Source organism: Podarcis filfolensis, assembly GCF_964270895.1.
Source record: "Podarcis filfolensis genome assembly, chromosome: 2".
Taxonomy (NCBI): domain Eukaryota; kingdom Metazoa; phylum Chordata; class Lepidosauria; order Squamata; family Lacertidae; genus Podarcis; species Podarcis filfolensis.
The window spans coordinates 56,224,975-56,244,899 of NC_139605.1; the positions used below are offsets into that span (position 1 = coordinate 56,224,975).

At 49.1% G+C, this 19,925-nt stretch overlaps 1 protein-coding gene across 1 annotated transcript in view; it reads right to left on the minus strand.

Moving 5' to 3' along the window:
- FGFR4 (fibroblast growth factor receptor 4) overlaps positions 1-19,925 on the minus strand; it is a 48,661-nt gene that overhangs the window by 11,001 nt on the left and 17,735 nt on the right. The window contains 4 exon segments of the mRNA XM_083603819.1: positions 267-433; positions 921-1,010; positions 2,432-2,698; positions 11,331-11,471. Coding sequence (XP_083459945.1) covers positions 267-433; positions 921-1,010; positions 2,432-2,698; positions 11,331-11,471 — 665 coding nt within the window.

Consider the following 19,925-nt stretch of genomic DNA (forward strand, 5'->3'; position numbering starts at 1 on the left):
AGTCTTTGGACAGCAGGCTGAATTCCCCAAACTCACAGAGGTGACCCTTGGTTCTCTGCTGAGTGGCTTGTGCAATATTGCGGATTCCTTATAGCATATTCCCTTGTGCCTCTCTCTCTCTCTCACACACACACACACACATACCCCTCAAATCCTAACTCATAAAAACCTGGTGGGCAAGGCAGCTGCGGTCCCAGCCAGGTGGATGAAAAGGGAAAGGAGGGCAAGGGGAGAGATGGCAAATCTCTAAGGGGCTGGGCACTTACCCTGATCCCTCCAATCCGGTGCTCCCCTCGGAATTCCCTCCCATTCTTCAGCCAGCGGATTGTCGGGTTGGGGCTCCCAGAGGCTGGGCAGCGGAACTTGACTGTGTTCCCTGCCGGGACTGCATACAGCTTCTTGTCCATTCGGTGAGGGTGTGTCCAGTAAGGTGCTGAAAAAGGCATCACACTATTAGCTCCAGCTTTTAATTCAGGCTCAGGGGAGGCTCACACTTTAGGGACAAAGGTCTGTGCTCTACCTGATGGTGGCAGCAAACCCTGGATTGCTCTCAGAGAAAGGATACGCCAATGGGATATGGGAGAGTTCAAGGGGAGAGCAGGTGTCTCCTAGGGACCTAGGGATGTGCCAAAATGCACAACGGCAACCCTTCCACTGAGGAACCTCAACGTTCCACGAGAAATGAGTGCGCTTTGGGATATGCGCCAAGCTCAAGCAGAGCTCCCTAGTTTGCAGGCAACTGCTATCAAACAATTTTGGGACACATCGACAGCAGAGGAGGCTTGGCAAGTAAGAAAGGAAGATGTCTGGCCACCGTGAGTCCATGTACTTACTAAGCACCCCTTCTTCACCCAGTTCCCTCTCCCAGCATGCAGCAGCACCCAGAACTGAGTGAAGCACAGCCAAGGAGGCATACTGACCTCGCCGGGTATGTATGGGCTCCTCAAGGGAATCGGCATGGGCACTCTCCACACCGCTGTCTTCGTCGTCATCACCAGATGCCAATGAATCTGAAAACAAAATGGTAATTCTTTGTAGTCTTGCTTCTTAAATAACCATAGGGCACTGAACAAGTGGCAGTTATCAAGGGAGCACCTGGCTACAGTGGACCAGCATTTTCTTAGCAGGAGTGTAGAGTAGCAGGTAAAATGCTAACTGGAGTGTGTTCAAAGGTGACTGGGGGGGAGAGGAGGAGAAACACTGCTGGCTGCTACAGTTCTAGCTCATTTGTTTGCTTATTCTTTATTTAGTACATTTAATTACGCGCCCTTCACCAAAGGTCCCTGGGCAGGTGGACAACGCAATACGAACAGTAAAATGCAATCAATAGCAAAAAATTAAAGCAACCACCAAACAATAAAAGCATATACAGAAAGTAATCACCGTGCACATTTCCAAAAGCCTGCACAAAACCCCAGCGTTGATATCAGGAGTACATCAGGAGGCAGAGAGTTTGGGGGCCACCACAAAAAAGGCCTTCTCATGTGACACTGTCCCCTGGACCTCTGAGGGTGTCAGCAGACCACCAGTGGGGCCTCTCCTGCTGATCTTAAATCCCAGGGCAGAGTACAAAGGAGGAGGCAATCTATCAGGGTTTGTTTTTGTTTTGTTTTTTTAAACCAAAGTCATTTGGGGCATTACATGTTGAAGACAAAACCTTGAACAGGCCCGGAAGTGATTAAGCAGCTCGCGCAACCTTCACAGAAGGGGTGTAATCTGAGATCTACCAGCTGTTCCAGGCAACCGTCTAGTTTCATTGTGAAAACCAAGGCTCATATTGTAGTGTCCTTTAGGAGGAGCGCCAAGTTAAATAAATTCTTGTTCCTTTGACCAGGGGACATGCGAGGCACGTGTGGCAAAGTCTGTGTTGACTAGGAGCTGTAGCAGAGCAGATGCTTTGAATGCCAAAGGTCCCTGGTTCTCTGGCATCTCCAAGTTAGGCGAGGAAGGACTCTGGAGACCCACTGCCAGTCACTATGAACCAAGGGTGGCTGACCTGCGAGTTGTGGATCATGTCAAGCCCCAGAAATGTTTCCAAGTGGTCCCCTAAGACTTTTTGCCCTTTTTATTTTATTTTTTAAAACCCACCTCTGTTTGCTGCTTACTTCTCTTACGCACTAGTCTTTGCTAGCCGTTTGGGTTGTTTCTGGGTGTCCCTAACACTTCCGTCCCCTTCTTACTCTTAAAAAGGGACCTCTTCTCCCCTTGGGGTGCTGACATGGCAAGAATGTCATAGAGCTGTTTCCTCAGCTCTTAAGACCTTCCTCCACTGACACCGCTTCTCATTTTTCCATTCCACATTGGACTAGGAGGAGAGGTCTTTGCCCTGAGGAGCAGAACATTACTGAGCAAACATGTGCCATACGGCCTTCCCTCAAACCAAAAAAAAAGGGTTGCCACCATTCTGAAGAGAGGCCGGAACATCTCTTACCCACAACAGAGATGGTGAAGTTGCGCAGGCTTTCCCCGGTGCTCTGCGCTCGGCAGGAGTACAGGCCCGAATCTTCATAGGTGGCTTCCACAATCTCCAGCATGCTCTGCCGCATGTGGATGCGCCCGCTTGGGAAAAGCTGCTTGGCTTCCTTATACCATATGATCGCAAGGCTGTGGTTGGTGCTGCAGTAGAGCTTCAGCAGACTCCCCGGGTCCAGTAGCAGGTGCTCCTCCTCCGTCTCCAGCATGTGGCTGTCAGGCGTCTCTGTCCAACGCAAAAAGAGGGTCAGTGCAAATGACAGTGTGAGCTCACTTTAGAAACAGCGCATGTTTAACAGCCGTAACTCAAATGCTGTGGAATATGGGATAAGTAGGGACTCCCTTTACCCCAGACAGATGCTAGAAGACACCAACATATAACCCCCATTTCCTCCCTGGACCACCAGAAGGCTTGCTTGAAAGTGTTGGAGCATGAGAAGAGTGACCCTCTAGGAGATGGTTGAATGGGTTGGTCTCACAGGCTTCTGGTTGTCCTGTGCACAAGAACAACCAGCCACCAACTGTGCCACCCCAAGGGCACCCAAAGGGCAAATGCCAGAGCTCAAGGCTGCCTGAATTCTCCATCCTCTGACCTGGAAGCTTCATCAACCTTTCCCACATGGAACAGGATTGGTTTTTTCATTTGGGAGAGGAAAGTACTCTGCATATACATGGCAGCAACCATTTTACGTGCGTCCGATTGATGTGTGACCGTGCGCACACTCATCGCCGCAGACCCGGAAGTGGCCTGGAAATGGGGCACAATGGGGCACAACAGGGTGGGGCAGGCTTATGCTCGCTCTGCCGATGTACACAGGCACCAGGAATTCAACCCCCCCGTGGAAACAGAGAGTTGCCAGTATGCCCATAACTTTTGCTGTCTCACTTGTTCTCAGAACACAAGTCGGTCGAGCCCCTTACAGGCGGATTGTCAATGTTCCCATAGTGGGCTAGCACTTGGAAGCTGATCCAATTTGGGAGTGTCTGTGCACTAAGCAGACCTGATCAACAGGAGAGCAGCTTGCTCTGGAGCAGAAATGGGAAGGTCTGGAGTAAGGGGGGGAGGGGAAATTGGACTTTGCCTCAACCCCTGGCCTCAACTAGAAATATTAGTGATTTGGGCAGGGGAGCTCTATGTGGAATTTTTTCACCTTCAACATGAAAAGTGAAACACTTCTCAAACCTGTGTTTTAAAATTGTTACACAGGCAGAATTATTAGATCCAAGATTTTAAAGGAGTGGTGCCACTTTCGACTGAATTACTAAAGAAGCAACACTGTAAGTTCAAACTCTCAAATGCTTCACAAAACAGAACGTGATCAGGTATTTGATGCAGGAGGGCAATCTGGGAACCTATGGAGCCCATCGCTTCTGCAACATGGTGGCGAGGCATTTGCACAACAAAGTATCTGACGTTTCCTGCTTCAGATTTCTGTATCTTCTACATTGGGAAATAAACTGCTGTTTGTATGTGGAAATACACACAGAACTAGCAGCAAAACTGTGTTGAGCTTTTCGCCTCAATTCCTGCAATTTTTCTGTTTTCTGAATATGACACTCAAAGTAATTGAGAGAGCGGTTGCTGAACAGCTTGGTAGGTTTCTGGAGGAAACATTGGCTTTAGATCCATTTCAGTCCGGTTTCCGTCCTGGTTTTGGGACCGAGACAGCTCTGGTTGCCCTAACAGACGATCTCCGTAGACAGCTGGATCGAGGCGGGTCAGGACTGGTGATCCTTTTAGATTTGTCAGCAGCCTTTGACATGGTTGATCATGATCTTCTGGACCACCGCCTCGCAGACTTGGGATACAGGGCATAGCCCGTAACTGGTTGTGCTCTTTTATCTCTGGTCGGGGACAGAGGGTGGCACTAGGGAGGGAAATGTCATCGCGCCACTCCTTGGTGTGTGGAGTGCCGCAGGGCGCAATCCTCTCCCCAATGCTTTTTAACATCTTTATGCGCCCCCTTGCCCAGATTATCCGGAGCTTTGGGCTGGGCTGTCACCAATATGCTGATGACACTCAGCTCTGTCTGCTGATGGATGGCCACACCGACTCGGCCCCGAACACACTGACCAGATGTTTGGAAGTTGTGGCTGGATGGTTTCATGGGAGCCGATTGAAACTAAATCCTTCGAAGACAGAGGTCCTATGGCTGGGTCGGGATGGCATGGGGATGAAGGACCAACTCCCTTCTCTTACGGGGGCCCAATTACCGTATTTTTCGCTCTATAGGACGCACTTTTCCCCCTTCAAAAATGAAGGGGAAATGTGTGTGCGTCCTATGGAGCGAAGACGCCATAGCCCCGCGACCCTCTCCCGGCTGGAGAGGTGACGTGCGGCTATGGCAGGAGCCTCTATAGCCGCGCGTCACCTCTCCAGCCGGGAGAGCGCGCGCGGGGCTAAAGAAGCCCCCCGCGACCCTCTCCCGGCTGGAGAGGTGACGGGCGGCTATGGCTGGAGCTCTCCAGGCTTCCAAGGTAGCCACCTGAACGCACCTTAAACGGCACCTTGTTTTAGAGCGGGAAAACAAGAGGGGGGAAATTCTCCCCCTCTCTGCGCAGCGCCTCCTGCCGCTTCGCTGAAGGGGTGCTGGGCAGAGAGGGGGAGAATTTTTTTTCTTGTTCTCCCCACTCTAAAACAAGGTGTGTCCTATTGTCCGGTGCATCCTATGGTGCAAAAAATACGGTAGTGCCATTGCCTTCCGTCAGTGGCGTAGCGTGGGGGGTGCAGGGGGGGCGGACCGCACCGGGCGCAACATCTGGGGTTAGGGCAAATCAATGGGTTAGGGGGCGCAAATCCACGGGTTAGGGGGCACAAATCCACGGGTTAGGGGGCGTAAATTACTTGCCTTGCCCCGGGTGCTGACAACCCACGCTACGCCACTGCCTTCCGTTAAGAGTTTGGGTGTAATCCTTGACGCCTCCCTTTCCATGGAGGCGCAAGTTACAGCAACAGCCAAGGCGACATTTTTCCACCTTCGCCGCATCAAGCAGTTGGTCCCTTACCTTTCCCGCCCCGGCCTGGCCACAGTGATCCATGCGACGGTCATCTCCAGGCTTGACTACTGTAATTCGCTCTACGCGGGGCTGCCCTTGAAGCTGTCCCAGAAACTCCAGCGGGTGCAGAATGCTGCAGCGAGACTCCTCACGGGGTCTCTGCCATGGGAGCATATTCACCCAGTGCTTTTCAAGCTGCACTGGCTCCCGGTGGAGTACAGGATCAGATTTAAGGTGCTGCTTTTGACCTTTAAAGTCCTTCACGGCCTAGGACCCTCGTACCTATGGGACCGCCTCTCCTGGTATGCCCCACGGAGAGCCTCAAGGTCCATAAATAGCAACACCCTTGTGGTCCCGGGCCCTAAGGAAGTTAGATTGGCTTCAACCAGAGCCAGGGCCTTTTCAACTCTGGCTCCGGCCTGGTGGAACGCTCTGCCTCATGAGAGCAGGGCCCTGCGGGATCTGATTTCTTTCGGCAGGGCCTGTAAGACAGAGTTGTTCCGCCTGGCCTTTGGCTTGCAGCCAATTTGATTCCCTCCCTCTCTTTCTTTTTTCTTTTCCTTCTCCTTCTGCGATGAGGCTACATTTTAATATTTTAATGTTTCAGTATTTTAATGTTGTATTTTTTAATTTTGATTTTAAGTTGTAATCATTTAACTTGTTTTTATTATTGCTTGTAAGCCGCTCTGAGCCCAGCCTTGGCTGGGGAGGGCGGGGTATAAATAAAAATTATTATTATATTATTATTAAAGTAAGGTCAGAATATGGATCTTTCAGACATTGATTCTGCTTAGAGAGATGAAGTTAAGTTGTCATCAATGATACGTTATGAACTAGGATGGAAACTAATAAATAAGGACAACTTTTTATCTACAGTGACTATTACTCTTTTAACACAGCCCTGTACATATTTATTCCGTCACAAGTAAGTTCAAAGGGACTTACTCCCAGGTAAATGTGCAAACAATTGTGTATGATAATGAAATAACATTAACTTCTTCAGTATTCTGGAAATTGCAGAATGTGTCTGTCCAAATATATTGCTAGTCCTCAAACTGCATGTTATGGGTGTTTGTGTTCTCTAGAAATATGAGTTAGTTCCGTTTCTGCATGATAACGTCTAGATATTGGTCGAAATTCCACAAATAAAATCTATTTTTCATTTGCTCAAATGTTGATGTCATCCATTAACAACTTTTCCTATTTTCCCAACTGACAAAAAGATATACTGTACTTGGGGTGCAACAACTGCCAATGAGAGCTGTAACCTATAGATAATACTGTTATTGCCAAGGCATTTCATATATGTACCAAACAGCAGTATTTTACATAGCAAGGTATATACAATATATTTTACATCCTTACACCACAGTCCTATTCATGTCTACTCAGAAGTAAGTCCCAATGAGTTCAATGGGATTTACTCCCAGGTAAGTGTGTACTGTATTGCACCCTTGATCCTTGGTGGTTAGGCTCAATATTAAAGTATCACATACCCTTCAATTTCCCCCTAAATTTCAGTTCCTCCCAAAGAAAGATCCAACTCTCCCTCCCCCACAATATGCACACAGCTTCAAGATTTCTGAAAAACTTGCAATTTTATTTGGGAACCTCTAGAACACCAAATTTACCAAAAACCATTAAAAGTGGGGCAGGGGCTCAGAGGAAGATTCTCCTGTTTCATCCCTGACCACTACTGACTCTGTGGGGAAACACTCCAATTTTAGGGGGATTTTAGCTTGTGCTAGAAACATTTTGTGACTGGTTGAACATAGGATGCCAGGTGTACAAAAGCCAGTGACTGTATGCAGATTCTATAAATGTTGATTTGGGCGGAGGAAGCGATATATTTGGGGCTGGTGCTCACAGGGTGTTGGCGGCAAGCCGACTGCTTAAGACCGAGACAGAGAAAGAATGAGTGGGATTTCTAAGGACTAGGTAGAAATCGCTAAAAGTATGGACTACAGTTTGAGGGGAAATGCAGTCACAATGCGTGCTCCCCCCCCCCACCTGCCACCTTCCTGGGGATCCTCTGAGCCCAGCTCACAAGCCCCTTTGTCCAGCACCCCCTCCTTTGCCTCTTGTTCTGCGGAGCAATGATGTCATCAAAGCCCCTCTCCTGCCAGTCCTGGACAGGAGAAAGGATCCTGGCGGACACTGATGCATGACTTCTCTGCTTAGCTCTCCCTCTCTCCCCCGGCACCACATCCCACCCCGCCCCTTCTCTCTCTGTGGGGGCCCTCGATTGAGTGGTCACTCTCAGCGCCCAGAGTGACTGTTTTGACAGATTCCAAAATGAACATGTCAGGAAGCCCGCGACCGCTGCCCCTCCCCCCCAGAGCCCCTCTCCCCCAATCACCATTGTCCCAGCCATACTGCTCCTTTCCCGTGCTCTCTCTGCCCCGACTTACAATAGGGGCCAGTCCCCCTTTCAGCAGGGGCCAGTCCCCCTTTCAGCAGACGGGGCTCTGCCTTTGCAGGATTGGGCGAACGGTCATGTGGGGGGGGGGGAGCCGGAAGGATGGGAATGAGATAAGCAGCCTCCCCTCCACCCTCTTCGCCAACAGGAGACTCATTTCCCCTCTCCCCTTTTCATTTAGCTCCATTCCTCCTGCTCGCTTCTCTCATGCTCAACACAAAAGGCCTTCCCTCCCCCCCCATGGCATGAGTGGGAGTGAGAGGTTTCACACTCAGCTGACTCCACAACTTCCCACCTCCCTGTTTGTCTAACCTGGATTTGAACTATAATTGCTTTGGTGACCCATCCTCCTTCTCCAAAGTTAGCCTGGGTTGCGTGGGAGCCCTGCCAGCTCCCCCTTCTCTCCACCCCTCCCCACAATGCCTCGAACCAGCTCAGTCACAAACCAGACCCATTCTCCCAAGTTTGACTGATGCTAGGTCTTCCCAGCTGATGAATGCTGGCCTCCCTTCATGATGCTCTGGGACAGAACTCTGGGTGGGAGGTGGGTGGGGTACCCTGATAGGAAAATGCTGCCAACCAGCAGAGACAGCTGTGAGAATGCTGTTATCATAGAACTGGCTCTTTCTTACTTTACATCCACCATCACTGTCCCTCCAGCAGCATCAGAGGCCTAGGTAACCCTGCAAATCTTGGACAGCAAAGATTCTTCTTTCCATCCTGAACCTTGGAGCTTCTTCATTTTAAAACAAACAAACAGCCATACCAGGCAGCTTCAGATGGCAGCTGGGTTAGATGCTACTTGGAAACTTCTAAGGAAAAAATGGTATGTGCAGGGGGACTCCATAGACACGTCTATCCCCAATTTAGGGGAAACTCTTGCACAACCAGGACTGGGAGGCTTTGAATCAGCAACTAATGCAACCTTGTGAATGTTACTACCTGGAGTGGACATCTCGCTTGCTTGCCTTCATCACTGACCCTGAGAATATGCTCCTGTGCAGAGACGGGGGGGGCAGGGGGATATGTTCCCCACAGCTGTTCTTTACTACCAAAGCACTTAATGTAATTGCCAAGGGTAATTTAAGAGTTTTCTACGAATATGGCTTCAGACCGAGAAAACCATTCTGATTGGAAGGGAAGCAAGCCCCCACCTTTAGGAGAGCTTTAAATAGATACAGAGCCCATTTGATTAGGAGTCTTTTAAGAGACCCATAGAGCAAGCAGAGGCTGTTTCCAGAGCAGCATTTCAGAGGGCAAAGAGTGTTCAAACAACAAAGTTTGCATCCTGAACAAATCTGGAAAAGATTTCCAACTGGAGGACCCGATGGCGAAGATACCATCGTTTCTCTACCCTTTGTCAAAATCGCACTTGAGAATAGCTCACTTTAATTCACTGAAGGGTCTGCATCCTTCTAAACAGTTTGGTGGGCCTCTTGCCCCCATGAGAAAAATCAGGAACAAATATGGAGCCTCCCAGTTCCGCAGGTATAACTTGCACAAAGGGTGAAGATACGCTAAAGGTGTCTTCTAAAGGTTGTGTGTTTAGCCCTGCCTCCTGTGTGACACAGCTCCTCCTATCCCAGGGGATAAACATCAGAAGTGGGGGGAGCCTGCCCTTGGACCGTGGGGTTCTAGGTCACATGGGAAGCCTCACATGCCAAACAGGCTCCCCACTTCAGAAGTTTATGGCTCAGCATGGCGGGAGAAACCACAAAACTTTAGGGATGGGGCTAAACATGCAACCCTGTAGCCACTTTCACAATGCTTCCTTCCTTCACAGAGTAGTATCTGAAGAGCGCTTAAGGGAATCTAAATACTAACACCTGGGAAAAACACCCGGCCAAATTGACTTCAAGGAATTTCAAGTGCTAATACATAGGATAGGCATTTGAAGCCCCTGTCCAGAACATCACCCCCACTTTTCATCACCCACCTTTTTCTCTTGAGTATATATGGTGCCTTCTGAAAACAGAATACAGAGAATAGCCTATATGCCAACTGCTACAATAAGCTTAAGCCCACTCCCCAGGTAGCCAGGTAGGTGATGGTAGAGCATTACAGTGCTCAGGGTGACAGCAGGAGCAGGGGCACCTAGGCACAAATAACAATATCCCCATCTGTTTGGTGGCAGGGCCAATAGCAGGATAAATGCCTTTTTTCAGGCATGAGGGATGGTGCCAAGTCCCTGGCTTGGCATTTTACCCTCACTCTGCCAGAGGATGCTGAAAGTACAAAGCTAGACCGAAGGATCAGCAGTCCTAGCAAATTTGATTACTCGGAAGGGGCCAGTCATCAAAAACGCAGACCACATTGGCCAAATAACAAAACCAAACTACACAAATTCCAAATGTTGCCTTTATTACAGGGTTTATCTGACAAGTGGAATGCCTGCATTGTGTGTCTGGCTCCCTTGCAAGGGCTCCACAAAGCAGAACTGCAGTTATTTTGACAAAACACCAGATCAGACAACTTGTACAAGCGACATCAACCCTGCTATATATGTCTAACAACGTATTTGTACTATACTCCTATCATACACAAATCCATACACAGCTGTTTGGCTGCGCTTAGTTCTGTCTTGTAGTTACCTACTTAAAACTGATAAACAGAATAAAGGACTAGACAATCAGGAGGGGGGAAATTAAACTAGACCCAAGGGAGAACTTTGGTCCTGGTTTGTAAAGCAGGAAAGCACATGACAGAGACACCCAGGGCAGCCAAGGGGAAATTAGGCCCTATCAAGACCTTGCTCTCACAGGCTGGTTACTATGGAAAAATCTTCCCCTTCCCTGGCACAAAGTGTTCCCAGGGAATTCGGGCTAATCTGGAGGAAATTGGTATTTAGATTGTGCCTTAATGTACAAGTAGTCTCTGTTTGAGGCTGGGATCTCTTATACGCTGGAGCACAAAGCAAACACCTATGTGAGCGCTCTTTGTGCCCCCTTCACCAGCACAAGGACAGCCTTTCAAACTGTACTTTCGACTCTGCAGCCATCACCGCTGCCTGCGCTCTGTGTAAGCGCAAGGAAGGGGTGGAGGGAAGGAAGAAGCTGGGAACTCAAAAGCACTGTGAGCCATTCCAATTGATTCCAAGCCGATGCCGCCCCCTACACACACCACACCAGAATAGGGTGGACGTGCTGAACACACAGAGAAGTTAAGGCTAGCAGGTTAGAGGAGAGCAGGCTTGCAACACATTGAGGCACTACACGTATAACATGAATTAGGCCAGTGTAGATGGTGTATTGGATGTGGGAGGGCTGGTTTCCATCTCTGCCATGGATCTCTCTCTGTATTCCCATGTCACGGCAAACACAGGAGAAGACCATACAAGCCTCAGAAAATGAAAAGTGTCCTATAAACACCAAACAGTCATAGCCCCTGAATAGATGGCCACCCTGACTCTTGCACCCAAACACACCCTAATCTTTCTGCTCACCTGGTTTCATCATTCCTTCAGCAGAAGCAGCTGCCCAAGCACATGTTGTTGCCACTGCCAGGAACCTGAGAAGGCCACACAGCAGGGCTGTCATCCTGTTGTCTGTTCTTGTCCCGCGGCTCCCACTTGGATCCTCCAAGCCTAGATTGAGAAGGGAAAGGGGTTGTCACTCCATCGAGTTTTCCATTGCAGTGCAGAACGATTGTGTATCCTATGTCCACAACCATCTAGAACTCCCAGTAATACATTGGGGAAGAGGTAGTTATTAAGACAGCAGTACCTGTAGCCATTCTAGGCTGCTGGACATTTTTTTTGGAAGGAGGGAGTTGATTTGCCAATCAGCACAGAAGAATCTGTTTGCAACAATCCCAGAATATGCCCAGTTCTGCTCGTGAGTGAGCCATTGTACCTCAGTGGTAAAGCCCAACAGCACCAAGTAGGGCTAGGAGAGGTTTCTATCTGAAACCCTGAAGAGATGCTGCCAGTCAGTGTAGACAATACTGAGCTAGACGAACCAGTGGGTCTGACTTTGTAAAAGGCAGCTTCCTATGAGATGCTGATGTGAAACAAATTCATTTCCTGGATAGAACACTGTCTACAGCATTGCACTAGAATTCTACAACCCTCATCTTGAGCATGAGGTGGTCTCCCAGGGAGATGCACTACAGAGGCTGGGTGTCACCTAGCCAGCTCTTCATGGCCAAAGTCCACCAGATTATCTTAAGATAGTTCCTGCCTGGAAAAGACAGTCCCCATGGATAAAAAATGTAAATAAATAAATCAGGATTCTTGGCCTTTGGCATGACCCTGCCATCACAACCTGCTGGCCAACTCCTGCTCCTATGCCTTTCTTCCCCCCAAATCTCAATGGTACAACCTTCTCATGCACTTTGATAATGACCCAAGGAGCAGAACAAACCATGGGGTGGGGATGAGAAGAAGAAATACAAGTGGGGCAGCGAAAGGAATTCTCGTGCAGGACGAAAGCGAGTTTAAGTTTGAACACGTGGTGCTTATTGGTAATAAACTCACGGCCGGAGCGTGCGTGCGTAAAGGCACTTCCACTGCCCAGCTGCACACAGCACACAGTCCAAAGGAAAGTTAAGAAGCCGGTTTAAAAGTGCCGCCGAAAGCCGCGAGGTTCGAGAGCACGGTTAGGAGCACAAGCCCCGTTCAATTAACGCAAGATTTCCAATTGCGCTTGCGGCCGTGGATTGGCGCGGATGGGCAGGCGCGTCCAGGGCGCGCGTGTCGGTGTGAGTGCGCCGCGCCTAGGGACGCGTGTCTTGCGTGCAACCTGCATATCTGGGTGCCTGTTCCCTGGGAAAGGAGCGTACGTGGTGCGAGTGCAGAGAGCAGCGCCCGAGAACAGGCTCTCCGGGGCAGCTTAATCTTTAATCCGAGCGACAAAAGAACCTCTGCGCGCCCGGACAGTTTGGTAACAGATTTACAGACCCTCCCGGTCAAAGTCCACCGCCTCCCCGGGCGCGGGGAGAACAGCCCTTCGCCCCGCCACACCCCGGGGAGCCTCCTGGGTCGCGGCGGACAAGAGACCCGGATCTCTCTCCCCGGGGGCCATTCCTAGCCCCGCAGCGGACAACGTAGACGGAGTCCACCTCACCTCTTGCCGCCGCCGCCGCTTCAGCGCTGTCCCGCGGCTCCGTGCTGCGGCGCGCTTCGCCCGGGCTCCATCCCTCGCTGGGCAAGCCGGCTGGGCAAGGGAGCGAGGCTCCTCCACTCCCTCCCTCGCTCGCTCGCTCCCCGGTGCCGGCGAGTCGCGCGGAAAGTGGCCGAAGAATAAATCCGACGGCCGAGCGCGGCGGGCTCCACAAAGGTTCTTCGCCGGCTTGGTGGGAGAGGTCAGCCCGGCCGCGCTCGGCTCTCTCCGCCTGCAGCCCTCGCGCCTTCTGTCGGCTCCAGCAACAGGCGCGGGGACTTTGTAGCGAAAGCTCTCGGGTTACACCCCCGCGCCGCGCGCCGCCGGCCCGCTCGGAGCCAACAATGGGCCGCGAAAAGAGCCAGGGCCGAGGGGGAGGGTCGCAGGGGCCCCGCCCCGCCCCTTGTCCCCTCCCCTCCCCCTGCGCCCTCCCCCGCCCGCGCCAGGGCCTTTTCACACTCACATTAGCTAAATTCTCTCCCCCAAAGCTCCGGCAAAGGGGATTAAGCGGAGTTCATTCTCTGCCGGGGCTTTGCTTCCTCTCTGCTGGCAGCGGTAACTGGAGACACCACTCATTAAACTCCTGCTCACAAGGAGCGCGTCGTGGAGAGGGTGGGGGGGCCCTTTCGGAAGACAGAAACGCTGCGCGGGGATGTGTGTGAAAATAATTAAAACCCCATGGAACCCGACGGGGCTGGGGCGAGGAGAGGCAAAAAAAAAGGATTGTGCACTGGTGTACATTCAATAAAGCGTTTCTTAACTGCCCGCCAAAAAAGCAAGAGCTTGCATTTGTAGGCAGAATGGAGTTCTACCTGTGGAACTCACGGCTGCATGATTTTTATTAAGCAAGGGAGATAAATTCGATTCTTCTGTCTTTCTTTAAGGGTGCTGGGAATATCCAGATTCCACCTACCAACTCCATAAAGTTTCTAGGTCTGATGGTAACCAGGATCAGAGTTACACCTGTTATCTGCTGCTTGTGAGAGACATGAGTGTTATCCCATATGGAGAGATAGAGGCAACACAGAAAAGAAGCTCCTCAGCTTGATGCCAGGAGGCCAGCATGTCTCTGAACGCTGCATAAAGTTTGGACCCAATTAACTACATCACTTAGCTTAGTGGGAGGATGTGTCAGAGATGACTTGTCGCATGTTAAGCCAAAAATCATTATGGGAACTTGGAAGCAGCTGCAGTTACCGGGAAGCAAATGGTTAATATGTACGCAGACAGCTGCACATGGACACAGCTAACTGATTCTTTCTGCAAGACCCTCTGTAACCCAACCAGGAATTCTAGGCTTTGGCAAGGAAGGGCTGGGAGAGTAAGTTCTGGTGGGGAAAAGATGCATAGAAGTTGTTTTAGTGCAGAGCTCAACACACACAAGAGCATTGTGTGTCAGAGCGTGTGAAGAATGCTTCCCCATTATTACAGCTACAATATAAGCGACTGTGTCTAGCTTAGTTGGAGTAGAAAGTGTGGTTTTTACTTTCAAGCTTTGGGCCTTCTTTCTTAAAGTGGTGTTGTGAGATATACCTCTAACCTACACCAAGGCTCTCATCATCCCTTGCCATTTGGCCATGCTAGCTGGGGCTAAAGGAATTTGGAGTCCAACATCAACCAGAGGGCCACAGGTACCCCACCCCTGATCTACAGGATCACAAATTGAATAATAGATTTGTAGAGTTGGAAGGGACCTTAAGAGCCATCAAGTCCAACCCCCTGCAATGCAGGAATCTCATCTAAAGCATCCATGACAGATGGCCATCCAACCTCTGCTTAAAAACCTCCAAGGAAGGAGAGTCCACAACCTCCTGAGGGAGTCGGCTGAATAATACTTCCCTTGATCTGGACACTATACATCTGCTGACACAGCCTAGAATAGCACTAGCTTTCTTTGCTGCTGTATCACATTGTTATTTAAAATTCATCTATTGATAAGTGCATCACATTTACTTACAACAACATTACCAATATCTTTGTTTCTGGCAGCACACATTATCCCCTCAATCAAAAATCTGGATTGGGCAAAATTTGTTTTGATTCTGATGGGCATATACTGAGAGGATGATGCTTTAAAACAGGGGTTGGCAAGGTTTACCGGCCATGGGCCGGATCACTCCCATGGAGATCGTCCGTGGGCTGGACTGGTGCAGCGCAATGCCAGAAATCGCGTCTGCACGTCTGCGGCGCCGAAAATTGCTTCTGCACATGCCCAGATGCCAGAAATTGCACCTGCGCAGAAGTGATTTTTGGCATCTGGACATGCGCAGACGCCATTTCTGGAGCCACTCAGCGAGTCCCCGCGCCGTGCTGGTTTAGCGCAGCACACAGGGGACTTGCTGAGCGGGCGGCTCAGTTTGGGGGCAGCTCGTGGGCCAGTAAAATGGTTCTTCATGGGCCGCACGTTGCCGACCCCTGCTTTAAAAAGAATGTAAGAGCCTACTGGGTCAGGTCAATGACCCATCCAGTTTAGCATCCTCTTTTTGCAGTGGCCAACCAGATGCCTATGGGAAACCCAAAAGCAGCCCCTGAGCACAACTGCCCTCTTCTCACTTGTGATTTCCAGCACCTGGCATTCAGAAACATACCACATTCGACAGTGGAGGCTGAACAGTGCCTTCATGGTTAGCTGCCACCAAAAGCCTTCTTTTTAATGGTTTCCTACCCCACCTTTTGGAGAATATACCCTTCCAAGGCAGATTCAAAGAAATCAGTTTAAAAAACATTACTATTCCTGTTATACAAAATAATGGGGGGGGGTTTACAATGTTAAAGCAGCAATGGAAAATAGTTCTTTAGACACAACCACCATAAAATCATCCATGTGTAGACTGCATTTTTTATATATATAAAAAACATTATGTGTGGTCCTAAAGAACAATGGAGAGGTGTGCATATGAATTTTCCTAGAAAGAGAGTTGCAGAGAAACTGGAACTACTACCAGAAAGAAGTCCCTGTCCTTGGCACTTCTGGAATAGCTCAGTCAGTAAAGCATGAGACTCGGGGCATGGGTTCAAGCCCCAAGTTGGACAAAATATTCCTGCATTTCAGGACCCTCATGGTCCCTTTCAACTCTACAATTCTATGATTCTCTAGACTCACCAACCTAACCACTTTCAGCAGTGGACCAGAGAGATACCTGCATTGGATGACCCTTATGGTCCCTTCCAACTATGAGATTCTATGTTACTCACCAAACTAACCACTTTCCGTGGTGGGCCAGAAAGATGGTCTCAGATGCTGAGCTGTAAGAACCATCCTACACTTGGGGTCTATGGCCAGGTGCTAATAATCTGGGATTCAGATGCATGTTTGGAAAGGGAAACAATGGGATGACAGTGAATTATCAGACCCCGCCCTCCTCCCACCACACACAATCTTTTCAAAAGAAAAAGAAAAACACCAGCAGAGGCTTTCTCTGATGCTCTATCACACCAGGAAGCCTCCAGAGGAGCCACATTGTCTGTGCTTGTTATCACAATGTGGGGACGGTTATCCACATGAAGGAATTTGCCTCATTGCTCTTCCCAAACAGCCAAGCAATGAACCATCCATATTTCTCACCCCACATCTTCCTTGTGTTATAAAAAACTAGGGTGCAGACATATAGCAGACACACACTCCACAGAAAACCAATCCTTCACCCGTCAAAATTTAGGGAATACTCCCTGAGAGAAATTACACTTTATTTTAGCACACAGAACAATCCCCAAAAAAGACATATTGGCTCTCCTAGTGACTCTAAATATTTCTTCTGCAGAAGGAAATACCTTGGAGAAACCTTTCCCAATAGTTCTATCACCCAACCTTTCCCAATAGTTCTTTCATTCAAATCCTGTCTTAAAAGCATATTTTGTGTATGAATAGGGTGGGCCTGTGACTTGGATTCAATAACTAAAGTATTTATCATCTCAAAACAATAGCCAGACTGCCCAGGTAATGCAATCATTATCAGGTATCTTGGCAGGCAGGAGAGAAGCCTAGCTCTCAATTTTTTGTGGTTGACTGCCTCTTTCTGTGATGCATGTATGATGCTTTTAGGGTGGTTCTTGGCAAAAGGGTTGGGCAATGTCTAAAGCCTTTAAAGGTTCCTGCACACTTTGTTCTTGTTCTCTCGCCTCCTTGCAAGGAAGGGGGGAACTCTATTGCAACAGAAAAATAAAAATCTGCTTTGCTTTCACTAGATCCTGCCTCCATCCATTCTTCTCTGACCAGTCATGGACTTGGGGGACTCAGAGTCCCTTGATGGGAAGTTGGGCTGTAAAAGCCAACCCCCATTTTTCCTACAACACTCGCACTGCATCGCTTGGCAAGCACAACTTGGATGGATTCACCCAGTTTTGGGATATATATAATCTATCCAACAGCAGCTCCAAAGCTTCCAGGTTGGCTGTAGGAAACACCCTTTGGAGCAACTTGCCAATATGCTCTCTGCTGCTGCCTTTGCCCATTAGCCATTGTCTCTTGGTGGCAAACTGCAGATGGAAGCACTGGTGGGGGCAGAGGGAACAGTAAGGCTGGTTAATATAATGAGCCAGGGGCAAGCTGCCCCTCCCCTCCCCTGTTTTGTCATGGAAAAGCTATCACAAGATAGCTAATTAATCAACAGCAGTGGCAGCCTCCCAACTCAGTTTTCCATGCTGAACAGGGTCTATTGAAACTGCTGATTAAATCTCTCCCTTAAAGTGAAGTTGCATCCAAACAAACTCACATTCCAAACCAACTACTCCCCCCTCCCTCCCCAGCTATTCTTCCTGGGCAGATCTTCATCTGTGGAGCATCCTCCTTTCAGGCAAAGCTTTCCATATCAATAGGCTCCCAGAATGGGGGGATTAGCTATGGCTCCCCAGTCCCCAGGTAACTGTGGCCTTTGGGCTTAGTGGATGAGCTTGCTTGCCACACAGCCTTCCTTGGGTTTTCTTCCTTCCTTTCTTAAAGGGTAAGAGCAACTGGCACAATAGTTTTACCTGGGGTATAATATGGGGAAGATGCCCTCCACCCCTTTACACCCTCTTGAGATCAGGGAAGGGTTGTATTCAGGCAGAGATAGCTCAGTTGGTTAGAGTGTGGTGCTGATAACCACTAAGGTTGCAGGTTTGATCCCCATATGGGACAGCTGCATATTTCTGCTTTCAGGTGGTTGAACTAGATGAATCTCAGGGTTCCTTCCAACTCTATAGTCCCATGATTCTATGAAAGAGGGCAAGTGCAAATGCCTCCATCACATTATGGGTTACAAATTTTAGGTGTGTCTGTCTGTGAATTAGCATGAAACGTTAATACTGAGTCTCAACTGCATGTGTAGGTTATTGCTGTTGTTTTGCTGCAGGGTTATATACACCCTAGGAACGTGAGGTCATTTGTGCCTTTCTTCATCACCATAAACAATGACATCTTGCGTACTTTTCCAAGGGAATTCAAGGTGGCTAACAATCAGAAACTACAGTCACAAAATATAAAGCAATTCACAATAAAACATGAGCAGAAAACCCAAACCCCAATAATAATTACAAAACAGCCATCTGAACGGAAAGATCCAAATACTGTACCCTAAGGAGGAAATATTCAACCAAAGGCCTTTTTAAACAAACACATCTTCACCAGCCATCTAAAGGTGGAGCTCACTTGGCAAAGGCTTTCTACAGGGTGGGGAAAGGACAGAAAAGGCCCTAGTCAAGTAGGCCTCATAGTTGTGAGGGGTGCAGAGCTGGGGCAGGGTATCCCAAACCTGGGTCTCCAGCTGTTTTTGGACTACAGTTTCCATTATCCCTGACCTCTGGTCCTGCTAGCTATAGATGATGGAAACTGTAGTCCAAAAACAGCTGGAGACCCAAGTTTGGGAAACCCTGAGCTGGAAGATGATTGGAGCAGGTGGAAGAAGGCTGTCATTCAGTGAAACAGGTCCCAAGTGACAGAGGGCTTTGAAGACTAACAGCAGCACCTTGAAATGAGTGCAGAAACAACTCACCAGGCAATGCAGGTCACAGAAAACTGGTACAATAGACTCAGTGCCTAACACCTGTCAACATCTCACCCGCAGCATTTTTCACTAGTTGCAGTTCCCAAAGGGCAGCCCTATGGAAAGTGTATTGCAGGTCACTAGGGCATGAATGACTCTAGCAAGGTCTGACATTGTCAGGAAAGGTCACAGCAAACTGGCCAAAGCTTGGAAAAGGCACCCCTTACTACTAACACTACTGGCATGCCTAACAAGAGCGCCAGGCCATGGAGTATCCCCCAAGCTATGAACCTGATCTTTCAGAGGCAGCAGAACCCCTTTCGAGAGTGTAAACACAAACCTATGGCAGATGGTTCTACTGCCAACAGCATTTCAGCTTTGTCTGGATTAAGTTTCAGCTTGCTCAGTCCCATCCAGTCCTTCCTAGCTACCAAGCAGCCATTTGGCTTTTGACTGACTCCCTCAGATCAAATGAAAATGAGAGATAAGAGCTGAATGGCATCAAGTCACATGCACTGAAGACCCTGCAGGTTCAGCCCTGACATGTTGTGCAATCCATGTGTGGGTTTTAACCTCCTTTCTAAGGAGAACTGCTTTCCATGGTGGAATTATGGAACACATGAAGTGATTTTATCTGAGAGGAAGCCTGTTGGGGGAGAGGAGAGAAGGAAAATAACCCCCCTTCTTCTAGACCCTCCAGCCTAAATGTATGATATTGGCCTCCCTGAAGGGGCCAGAGGGCTTAGCCCTGGAATCTGCAGCCAGGGCTTAACTCTGGAACATGCGTAAAAATCGTAATAATGCCTCTGAGTGCCCAATGTTGTAGTGTGTTTCTTTCACCATTGAGTAAATAAGAGCAGTCATCTGGGATTAAGAGGGAAAACACTTCCAGGTGAGACCAAATTGACTTGCAACCTCCAGCACTTTAAAACTTTTTTTTTAACCCCTCTGTCTGGAGAGTTATCTGTTCCTCATAAT